Source organism: Conger conger, chromosome 14, assembly GCF_963514075.1.
Source record: "Conger conger chromosome 14, fConCon1.1, whole genome shotgun sequence".
NCBI lineage: Eukaryota > Metazoa > Chordata > Actinopteri > Anguilliformes > Congridae > Conger > Conger conger.
Window position 1 is genome coordinate 45,105,013 of NC_083773.1, and position 11,534 is coordinate 45,116,546.

Consider the following 11,534-nt stretch of genomic DNA (forward strand, 5'->3'; position numbering starts at 1 on the left):
CCAGCACGTTCCTGACTGTCGCACCCATCCCAACCCCTGAAACACTCTTCAGAAAGGAAAGTTACAGTGTGTAAGATTGATATCCTCCATTTAGATGGGATCTAACAGATGGGGTTTCTCCCAGTGTAGTGTTAGAGGTCGGTTTGATAGTGCCCTTAAAATGCCAGCTCAAATTGCAAGAGCTCACAGTTCATCTGAACCTGGGCTCCTGACCACTAGTTTATTAGAAGATGAATAAGTCCATGGAAATTGGACAGATCTCACATAAGAGTGTAAGCCTGGTCAGGATTATTGTACTGTGAGGTTGTGAACCTGGGTTAAATTATCTCACCCTGTCCGGAATCATAGGGCAGGTCAGGAATACTCCACCTTCTCCAGAAAGGGCCGGTTTGGGTGCAGGCTTCTGTTCTTATCAAGCAGTTACACTGCTACTAATCAAGGTCTATTAATACTCTAATGGTTGATTAGTAGAATCAGGTGTGTAACTGTACCTCAATCCTGCCCTTTCTGTGTGAGTGAGTATCCCTTGTGAAAAGAACCACGGAGCGGGTGGCTGGGCGAACGGATGGACAGACAGACAGACGGACAGACGGACAGACGGACAGACGGACAGACGGACGCACCCTTTGATGCCGTCAAAGCAGTCCTCGGTGACCTTGTGGATGTTGAGCAGCTCGTCCCGGATCAGCGTGAGGTGCAGGCCGCTACGCAGAGCCATCTTCCACAGGTCCATAGACGCCGGGTTCACACTCAGACTGCTATGGCACAGGAGGAACCCCACTGAGGGAGAGAGAGAGGCTGCTCCAAACTGCTCCAAACTGCTCCAAACTGCGCCAAACTGCGCCAAACTGCTCCACAGTGTTCCCAGCAGATCAGCACAATCATTCACACGGGATCGGAACAGTGATCGGCACCCCTGGTTTACGACCTTCTGCAAACACCTCTCGCAAATATTACAGCTGTGAGTCTTCTCCTATAAATTGTGATAAGGTCAGAGAACACATTTGGAGATATTTTGGACCATTCCTCCATGCAGAGCTTTTCAGAATCTTTGATATCCTTGGGATTCCCCCCTCTTCATTTCAGACTACAGGTTTTGCATGGGATTTAAGACTGGAGACTGAGATGGCCATTGAACAACATGGTTGTTGTTTTTACTCAACTATTGATGTGTGGGTTTGAATGTATGCTTGAAGATATTGTCCTTCTGGACAATCTACCTACAACCAAGACTCAGCTTCCAAGCAGAGGCAACCAGATTTTATGCAAAGATTTCTTGGTACTTTGTTGAATTCATTGATCTTAAATTGTACCCCTGGACCACTGGCAGCAAAAATCCTCAAACATCAATGACTCACCATCATATTTGACAGTAGGTATGAGGCGCTTGTCCTTAAATGCATTCCACTTTGCCACCAAACATGTTGATGGTATATATAGGAAAATCTCAATCTCTTTTGGTCTCATCTGACTATAGCACTCTCTTCCAGTCATAATTCCAAATATGTTTGGAAAACTCAAGCTGCTCGGTTTTGTTTATTGTATTCAGTAATGGCTGTCCTGAAGAAACCCCACCCATCCAAAAAGGTTTTTTAGTCTTTGTGGCCCATACAAGTATTTCATTTTCCTGTATGTTTGAACATAAAATATATGTAGATTATTATTTATGTATTTATATACAGCTTTTTCTTTCTCAATTTGTATTTGGGGTGCAACTATTTTCGAGGCCACTGTATGCCATACATACTGTATGCAGTATACAGCTGTATGTTCCAGCCTGGGTTGGCTGTACTGGGGAATGTGTGGAAGGTTATACTCACTGATGATCCAGCGCTCCATCACTTCCATGGGCAGGTACTCGCATGGGATCTGAGGGGGGACACACAGGGGGCACCTTAGGCCTCTCTAAAGGCACATCACCATCATGAGCAACACAGAGCTCAGGAATGGTGGCAGGAATTTCGGGAATGTCACTCTCTCAGGCGCATTAACCAAAACATACAGGGCCATCTCAGGACAGGTCAGGGTGGGGCTGGAGGGGGTCATTTTGAGGCGGGGCATGATTTTGGAGAGCCTGGATGTGGTTATAGTGGCCCACTGGTTTAGGGTGGCAGGTTTTGGGCAGGGTCAGGTTAGGATGGGGTCAGAGTGTAGTTGAGAAAGAACAGGTTTAGGACAAAGTGTGGTGGGGGGGTACAGGTTCAGGGTGTGGTAGGGGTCAGGGTTAGGGTGTGGTAGGGGTTAGGTTAGGGTGTGGTAGGGGTTAGGGTTAGGGTGTGGTAGGGGTTAGGTTAGGGTGTGGTAGTGGTTAGGTTAGGGTGTGGTAGGGGTTAGGGTTAGGGTGTGGTAGGGGTTAGGTTAGGGTGTGGTAGGGGTTAGGGTTAGGGTGTGGTAGGGGTTAGGTTAGGGTGTGGTAGGGGTTAGGGTTAGGGTGTGGTAGGGGTTAGGTTAGGGTGTGGTAGGGGTTAGGGTTAGGGTGTGGTAGGGGTTAGGTTAGGATGTGGTAGGGGTCAGGGTTAGGATGTGGTAGGGGTTAGGTTAGGGTGTGGTAGGGGTTAGGTTAGGGTGTGGTAGGGGTTAGGGTTAGGGTGTGGTAGGGGGTACAGATTCAGGGTGTGGTAGGGGGAATGGGTTAGGGTGTGGTAGGGGTCAGGTTAGGGTGTGGTAGGGGTTAGGGTTAGGGTGTGGTAGGGGTCAGGGTTAGGGTGTGGTAGGGGTTAGGTTAGGGTGTGGTAGGGGTTAGGTTAGGGTGTGGTAGGGGTCAGGGTTAGGGTGTGGTAGGGGTCAGGGTTAGGGTGTGGTAGGGGTCAGGGTTAGGGTGTGGTAGGGGTCAGGTTAGGGTGTGGTAGGGGTCAGGGTTAGGGTGTGGTAGGGGTCAGGGTTAGGGTGTGGTAGGGGTCAGGGTTAGGGTGTGGTAGGGGTCAGGTTAGGGTGTGGTAGGGGTCAGGGTTAGGGTGTGGTAGGGGTTAGGGTGTGGTAGGGGTCAGGGTTAGGGTGTGGTAGGGGTTAGGTTAGGGTGTGGTAGGGGTTAGGGTGTGGTAGGGGTTAGGTTAGGGTGTGGTAGGGGTTAGGGTGTGGTAGGGGTTAGGTTAGGGTGTGGTAGGGGTTAGGGTTAGGGTGTGGTAGGGGTTAGGTTAGGGTGTGGTAGGGGTTAGGTTAGGGTGTGGTAGGGGGTTCTCACAGTGTCACAGCAGGCAGGGCTGAGCATGGCGGCTGGCGCACTCAGAAGGCTCAGCATCTGGGCGCTGCGCCACTGATCCGCTGGCAGGTTCCTCCGCGGGTACACCAGCTGCAGGGACAGCACCGCCTCCGTCACCAGCTGGGGAGAGAGACCCGTCAGCCGCCGCACTCTGAGTCACTCCATCAGTCAGAGAGACCCGTCAGCCGCCGCACTCTGAGTCACTCCATCAGTCAGAGAGACCCGTCAGTGCACTCTGAGTCACTCCATCAGTCAGAGAGACCCGTCAGTGCACTCTGAGTCACTCCATCAGTCAGAGAGACCCGTCAGTAAACTCTGAGTCACTCCATCAGTCAGAGAGACCCGTCAGTGCACTCTGAGTCACTCCATCAGTCAGAGAGACCCGTCAGTGCACTCTGAGTCACTCCATCAGTCAGAGAGACCCGTCAGTGCACTCTGAGACACTCCATCAGTAAGATCACATTGTCATGAAGAAATGAGCAGATTATCTACGAAGCCCACTTGGGCCCATCTGGGCAAAATAATGTGACCTTCAGTTGCGCTGGATCAATTAATGCATTTTAAATCTGCAAGCCTTGCAGAGAGCAGTGACATTCCTGCTATTACTGACAACTATGAAATAATTCACTAATACTTTCAGAAATGATCTCATGTGATCATAGAATTGAATGTGTTTAGTTGAAATCCTCAGGTGTCTGCAGGTATTGGCAGATTTCACAGGATTTCGCCCAGCTTTGACCCCCTACCTTGGTGTGAGGGCCAAACTCTTCCATCAGTTTCTTCCAGGGCTGCTCATACTCTACAAACATCTGCCCCAGCCGGGGGTAGGCTGGGTCACTGCAGAGCCAGCACAGGGACATGAGTCAACATCAGCTATATAACAAATGATTTTTATAAATTAGTTACATTATTATTATTATTATTATTATTATTATTATTATTACATGACATTAAATTGCATTATGGTACATTACAGTATATTATGTTATGGTACATTAAATTTTGGTGCATTGCAGTATATTTACCTTATGGTATGTCATGGTACATTAGAGCATATTAGCTCTTCTGTCTTAGCTAGCTGACTGCCAGCATTCATACATAAAGCAATACAGAGGCATAACCTTAATAACCTTGTGTTTATATGCAGCAGAGCACATCTAGGGTAGTCTATACAAGTAGTGTTTATGCATTACTGCATACAATCCATTTTTACTGCGGCAAATGGGAATCGAACCTGTCACTGTATGCGTGATACTGTGTGTGTGTGAGAGAGAGAGAGAGAGAGAGAGAGAGAGAGAGAGAAACAGTGAGAGACAAGCTTTGGCAGTGCAATTGTTCACATTCTTCATGCCAGTAAAGCACATTGACTTCAGCTGAGAGAGAGACAGAGAGGGCAGGCACACGTGAGCATGTCAACACATCGCTCATCTGAACGAGGTGTGGGAGACAGAGCCGATTGTGAGAAATGTCATGCCACTGCCTTTGTTCTTTTCCTAGAAGAGAGACATCTCCTGTTCCAGCCAATTATAGATAAGGTCAAGGGTCATATCTGGGTAATCATATGCAGTTATCAGTTATCACTATGGACATATAGAGAGATGAGCTGTCATTGTCTTCACGCTTTCTATCAGAGTATCAGAACGTTTTTGGTGATTTTAACTGAATTGGCCTAGAATGAGGAATACATGACTCCCAGGTACTTGGTGGGATATTTCCTGTTGTCTTTCAGGGACGCACAGTTACCTGGCTCCGTTGGACATCTCATGAGCGCAGTTGTACATGCCCACCAGGGCCTTCTTGTCCTCGGAGCGGGACAGCATCAGGATGACTGAGGTGTAGGTCACGATCAGGTCCAGGTATCGTTTAGTGAAGCCGAAGTTCACCGCCTGGAGAGAGAGAGTGAACTGACATTTAAGTACTCGAGCTCCCTGCAATGCATCAGGTGCAATCAATGCATCAATGCTCCCTGCAATGCACCTGGGTCAAACACATTACATTACATTGCATGGGGTACATCCACTCTTATCCACAGAACAGCAGTGTCACCAAGAAGGCACAGAGGGCCACACCTGGAGATCACTGATTATTTTCAAGGAAGTGAAATTAATGAAAGGCGGCCATTTACATAGGTATTTAATGCTTTTACCTAGAACAACTTGCATATCTCACATTCTTTCACATTAACATTAATTTATGTAGCTGGATATACAGCATGGTTAAGTACCATGCTCTAGGGAACACTGACAGTGTCCTACCTGGGGTCCATGAGGGGGTCTGTGACAGGAGAACATTGTGTACCGTCTCTTTATGTGTTTAGTGTTTTATCTTCTGCCACCCTATCCACCCTTTCCAACTTTAGAAGTAAGAAGTGAATGCTTGGCCTTTAGCCATGTAGACAAGTCAAATATGCTGTACACTCATTCTGTGATGGTGTGCAGTTGCAGCAAATATAATGTAACATGTTAATATAATGTTATATAAAATAAAGAATGTGAAATAAAGTATAAAATACATTTTGTTCTGAACATTAGTGAGAATACAGTTTATTTTAAAATAGTCAGGGATTTTAGTGGTAGTGGTTAAAGTCCTTGAAATGAAGTTGGATCTCTTTGTTTTCGATTTTCCTGTGAAGTGTTCGGCACTCACAATGTTGAAGTAACACTGGCAAGCGTCGATGGTGTTAAGCAGCTCGTACACGTGGTCCTGCGGGAGGAGAAGACTGCTTACAGCTTTACAGAACAAAGACATGGAAATACAGTCAAACCTAAAAGGGAATTCAATCAATAGCTTCAGCCCAAGCAGTCTAACCCCCTGAGTAGGAGCTGCTAAAGAGATCTGTTCTCTTATGAACTAACTCTGACTCTGACTGTACCATTCAGTCGACCCACTTATTACAGTGTGAAGGGACAGAAGATTGCCCTCGTGTTGAGCCTCTTTATATTGCTTTGTCATATGTGCTTTGGTGTGACAGCCTGGGCCTCGGTTACAAACAGGATCTTTATCAATGGCGCCATCGTGAGGAGGAGGGTAACACTGCACAGGCACTTACTGTTCTGTGATCTCAGTGTCCTGGAAGTACTGGGTTCAGAAACCTGTGTCTATAATAAAGCTGCTGCTGCAACAGACTGGTCTAAAGCTAGCGTACCGCTATGGATTCTGCTCCTGGGGCCTGACCTGTCTGCTTGATTATTGTGTGGATGGGAGTACCGGCCCCTGCACTACATAGAAACACAAGACCCCAGTGCAGGGGACACTGTGATGGGCACACTGTGCTGCAGGAGCATTTTTTATTTAGACGAGATGTTATGCGTAAGGGTAATTTTCTTAATTGATTCTTAATTGACAATGTGTGTTAACATAGAGACAATCATGTGATTACAAATAACCTTTTAGTGATAATCCTTATTACTATTAGACCACTTTCTGAATTAAGTGCTTACTATGAGTCTTTCTCTGTCTCTCTCCAGCAGACAGACAGCCTTTCACCTTAATGTCTCTGCTTCTCAGCTAGCACATTCTGGTCTTACAGCAAGGTTAACAAGGGGTATTCAGAAGACAAAATACTGATCAATGTTCGTGGCCAGCTTCATGTCTTTTTGTTTTGGTAAAGCCCCCCCTTCAGGAAAAGTGTGTATAAGAGTCTTACTATGTCTGATTCAAATCAGAAAGCTGGTAAGCTTTCTCACTTTCTGTCATTTCTTTGCAAATAAATATGAAAGTTAAATAGAAGAATAGCTATTGTTGTGTTTTTACGGGATCTGTTTCATCAGACGATGCTCACCTGTGATATCTTATTTGTGCATGTTAAAAAGGGAATTTTTCCCTGCACATTATGCCATGGCTACTAAAGTTCTGATGGAATTTATCAGAATAAAATTTGGAGTTATGGTATGGTAAGGATTATGGTTAGGATAAGGGCTATGGTTAGGGTTAGGTTTAGGGTTATGGTTAAGCTGAGCGTTAGGGTTAGGGTTAGCATTCTGGTGCAAAATGGCTGCCATGTATGAGTCCATTGGGGGCTACACAGTGGAGTCGATTCCCTCTCCATCCCTCATCATAAGTAGAGATAATATGCCCACACTGAAAAGCTTACACAGGTGTGCAAGAAACATGCCACAGAAACATGGGGTGGAGAAAAGAATCAGGGTCACTTTCAGAGTGATTTTTTCAAGCTGCATAAACAAAATCCAACCAAGTTTACAAGCAGTCACATGCAGACTAATGACAGTGGAGAGACTACGTAGAGAAGGTTATCGTTCAGCAGTGTGGATGCTCACATTGTTATGGTTAGAGTTATAGTTATAGTTATAGTTCTTGGAGTGGATGGGACTTTAGACTGCCGCACACCAACCATTTTAAAGACATTTTAAACTGTCACCAATTTGTCAGAAACCCCTATAATTATGTAAATATCCTTCATCACACACAGAAGCTATCTGGACCACTGAAAATACAAAATATACATAAAATATAAATACCCTGCTGAAAATGACATTATTATTGTTATGAAAGCTGCACTCTTCTCACCCTGAACTCCATCACGTCCAGGAAGGAGTGGTAGTAGCTCGCCAGGGCATTGAGCAGCTCAGACTTCTGCTTCTGGATGCTGGCCAGGTGATTCTGCGAGCAGGGATGGCAGAAAGTCAGAGCAGCCTTCAGGTGTTGACAACAAAATCTGTTGCTTTAATTATGTATTCCAAATACAGGTGTTTTAATTATGTTTAAAAACTATAAACATACAAATGTTTTTTTTCTATACAAATCATACATTCAGATTCAATTCAAGCTCAAGTTACTTTTTTTTCATGAAGAATTTTCTGGTGTTGAAGATGATTGCCATTATAGAACCACTATGAAAGCAGCAGAAACTAAAAACCAAGCTCTAGTCACTAAAACCCAAATTTGCAGGACATTAAAAATGTGCATATCTGTTGAGTATTTCAATGCTTTTATGTGCTGGAATAAATTTCCAATGCTACCCGCAAAACAACCTATGTCTACAATTTTTCAGTGTATTTTATAGATATATTTATATTTATTCTATGCTTTGTAGAGTGTATTTTAGTGTGTTTTACCCATCCCTGGGTGTATGTAAGCCAGGTGACGTGTTGGAGTGTGCCAGAGTGAAAGTGTGCATTGTGGGAAGGCCGGATGGGAGAAGCTTCCGGACCGGCTCCAGGTGACTCACGCTGTTTCCCCTGAAGTCGATGTTGGGGAACTTCTTGTTGATGTGCTTGATGGCGGGCTCCATGGCCTTCTCCGTCAGAAACGTGGGCCGGAGTTTTGGGTCCGTGCACACCTGGGAAACAGGTTTATCCTGGATAAATATCACTTCTGCACAAATTACATTTTTCAAACAGAAACATTTCGAAAAGCAATTTCTCAACATAGATTTCAGAATGTATTAATAAAATCTGTTGAAGAAATAGCTTTATTCAAATAGGCAAAACCCCCTGAAATTATTCAGGCCTTTCAAATTCATATCCCTATAACTGGGCCTACCTGATATATTATATTATTCTCTTTGTTTTGTTTCTATTCTGTCAGATTTTCTTTTTTTACGCTTATTTGTTTATTTCAGGTAACACTTTGTTTTTTTTGTTCTGTGTATTGTATTGCTCTATTGTACCAACTATTTTTCAGTAAAAACAAGTACACAAGTACGCTTGTGCACAGATCAAAGGTGAAGTGATGCTTCATGGGACTTTGAGTTTTATATATGTTTTTGAGAGGGGGTCACCATCTTGTTTGGGTCGATGAGTAGAGGATACATCATTAGATTTTACTGGGCAGGATGACAGGTTTGAACCTTCACACCACACCAGTGAGATTTAACTGCAGGTTAAATATTCATCTGCACTACAGTATATGGCAAAGAAATGTAGTAGCCTCATTGCCAATTCAATAGCCTAGTCTAGTATTATTTTTCTTGGGTATTATCCAAAAACATTGCAGTTTTGATATGCATAAGAAGTGGGTGTGTCTGAGCCAAACATTTTTGGTTTGCATTTATCATAGGTGCCATTTAATAACTTGCGCCATTCAGATTCATGGAAATAGTAACATGAACAGCTGGACTCTTTTTGGAAGATCTTGCATAATTACTTCCTGCCTTCTGTTCAAACACACCCAAATCTGTGTTGTCTTGCTTTCTAAAAAAGGAAATCAACACAATAAATCCAATTGGATATATTTTTCATTATACCACACATACATTTCCTAGAGTTTCCACACTATTTGAGGTGAGGTGAATAGTAGGGGAAAGCAGGTTTGATTTGAATAATGACACGCAGTGTTTTGCACAGTTTTGGCCTGCGTGACTCGTTCAGCTCACTCAGCTCAGACTCACTTCCTGTGTGAACTTCCTCTTTCGATATGTGGCTCGTAAGAACAGAGCCAAGGAACGAGGCGAAGAGCCCTGTCAGGAGCCGTTTAACGCCGAAAACCACGACTGCTAAACACCACACTCCCCAGCCTTCAAGAGCCGTTTAACGCCGAAAACCCACCACCACTGCTAAACACCACACTCCCCAGCCTTTATTCTTCATAACACCAGACCTGCTCCAACTGCTGCTACAGTTCATATGCGTATACCTGCGGGTGTCTGCAAAACATCTTTCAAACCAATGTGCAGTGCCATTAAGAAAACAAACATCGTGAAAAAGTACATTTCTTTTGAATTTTTCAGAAGCCCATAGAGGTTTACTGGTGTCTGCAGGGCTGACGAGTGTCGATGTATCGTATTTGACCCAAGTTTTGTGAGACAAGTACATCTCTTCAATAACCAAGTTGGTACAGAAATGTTTTTGTGCATGTTGCCTTGCGAGAACAGCAGGACAGAGTGTTTAATGGAGATGAACAGGTTTAATAAGAATATGAACTGGCAGTGTGCTCTGTCACACAGCTTTCGGGGCTGTCTGTTGCCCAGACTCAGGAACCGAGGCCCCATCTGTTTCCCTCGGTTACACCACATTTTTAACGTCAACGAAACCCCCACTCAACGGGGAACTGTGTGTCGCCTCAACAGCAGCGCTGTCGCCCTGTCTCCTGCGAGTCTGAGTGTGTAGCGCGCGGATAACAGCCGTCCGCCCGGCGCTCTCTGGTGCAGACCGGGCCGTGGCCCCGGCGGCTCACCTTCTTGATGTGGCTGAGTCGGAGGAGGACCCCCGCCCCGCGCTGGGTGAGGATGCTCAGCTTCTCCGCCAGCTTGTGCTGGTAGGCCGAGGGCCTGGACATGGTGCCTGCGGTCACTCGATCCCAAACTGGCCGAACTCGCCCGCCGTACCGTCAACACGCTAAGCGCCGCGCCCTGTCTCCGGAAGAGGGGGGTGGGGGGTTAGAGGAAGGGGCGGGGCTGGGACCACAGGGGGCGGGTTTGAGGAAGAGGAGCGGGCGGAAGTGAGACAGTGAGGCTGGCGGTCTGTGACTGTTACTGATACCTGTAGCAGCTGCAGGTCAGCGCAGGGACAGGAGGAAGCCACAGAGGAGAATTACAGTATGTAGCAGGAGCTAACACACGCCTCGGCTTCCTGCTTCTCTCTCTCCCTCCCTTTCCGTCTCTGTCTCTCCCTCCCTCTCAAATTCAAATTCAAATTCAAATTCAAATTCAAATTCAAATTCAAATTCAAATTCAAATTCAAATTCAAATTCAAATTCAAATTGCTTTATTGGCATGACAAAATTTGCATTTGTATTGCCAAAGCATGGCAAGGAACATGTTAAAACAGGTGAAAATAACAGTAATATGATTATATATAAAAATAAAAAAATTACAAATGTTTAAAAATAAAAAAACAGGATAATAATGAACAATAATAAATCTATATATACATATATATACACACATACACATAATTAGACAGAAATTTTTCTAACATACTAATAACAAGCTAATCTAATAATAACAATTTATATAACAGGTAAATTCAATATGTGTGTGTGAGTGTGTGTGTGTGTGTGTGTGTGTGTGTGTGTGTGTGTGTGAATTGCAGAATTGTCACTCACTGTCTCTGAGTATGTGACATTCAGACACATATTTTACTGCAATATGTGCAGTTGGTCCCTCCCCCAAGACAATCGGCGGTTGGTTGCTCTCTTCTAGATGGAGAAAGTTGGGGATATGTTTTTTTAATTTATTAAAATATTTTTCTCTGATATTTTTGTATTTTTCACATTTTAGAAGGAAGTGCACCTCCGTTTCAACCTCACCTGTCATACAGTGACCACATATCCTCTGTTCTTTTGGTAGCCAGGACTTTTTATGTCTACCTTTTTCAATGGCTAGGTTGTGGTCACTGAGTCTGTACTTGGTAAGGAGTCGTCTCTGCTTCATATC

General features: G+C 44.7%; 1 protein-coding gene across 1 annotated transcript in view; it reads right to left on the reverse strand.

Annotated features, from left to right (window-relative positions):
- The window catches only part of nckap1l (NCK associated protein 1 like), a 42,077-nt gene extending 31,567 nt beyond the window's left edge, over positions 1–10,510 (reverse strand). Inside the window, exons 1-9 of the mRNA XM_061219745.1 lie at positions 10,334–10,510; positions 8,388–8,498; positions 7,727–7,819; positions 5,846–5,902; positions 4,943–5,085; positions 3,946–4,036; positions 3,182–3,319; positions 1,821–1,869; positions 624–780 (exon numbers count right to left, since the gene is read on the reverse strand). Of these exons, the coding sequence (XP_061075729.1) occupies positions 624–780; positions 1,821–1,869; positions 3,182–3,319; positions 3,946–4,036; positions 4,943–5,085; positions 5,846–5,902; positions 7,727–7,819; positions 8,388–8,498; positions 10,334–10,435 (941 nt within the window). The 5' untranslated portion in view covers positions 10,436–10,510. The remainder of the gene's footprint in view (positions 1–623; positions 781–1,820; positions 1,870–3,181; positions 3,320–3,945; positions 4,037–4,942; positions 5,086–5,845; positions 5,903–7,726; positions 7,820–8,387; positions 8,499–10,333) is intronic.
- Positions 10,511–11,534: the final 1,024 nt, after the last annotated feature.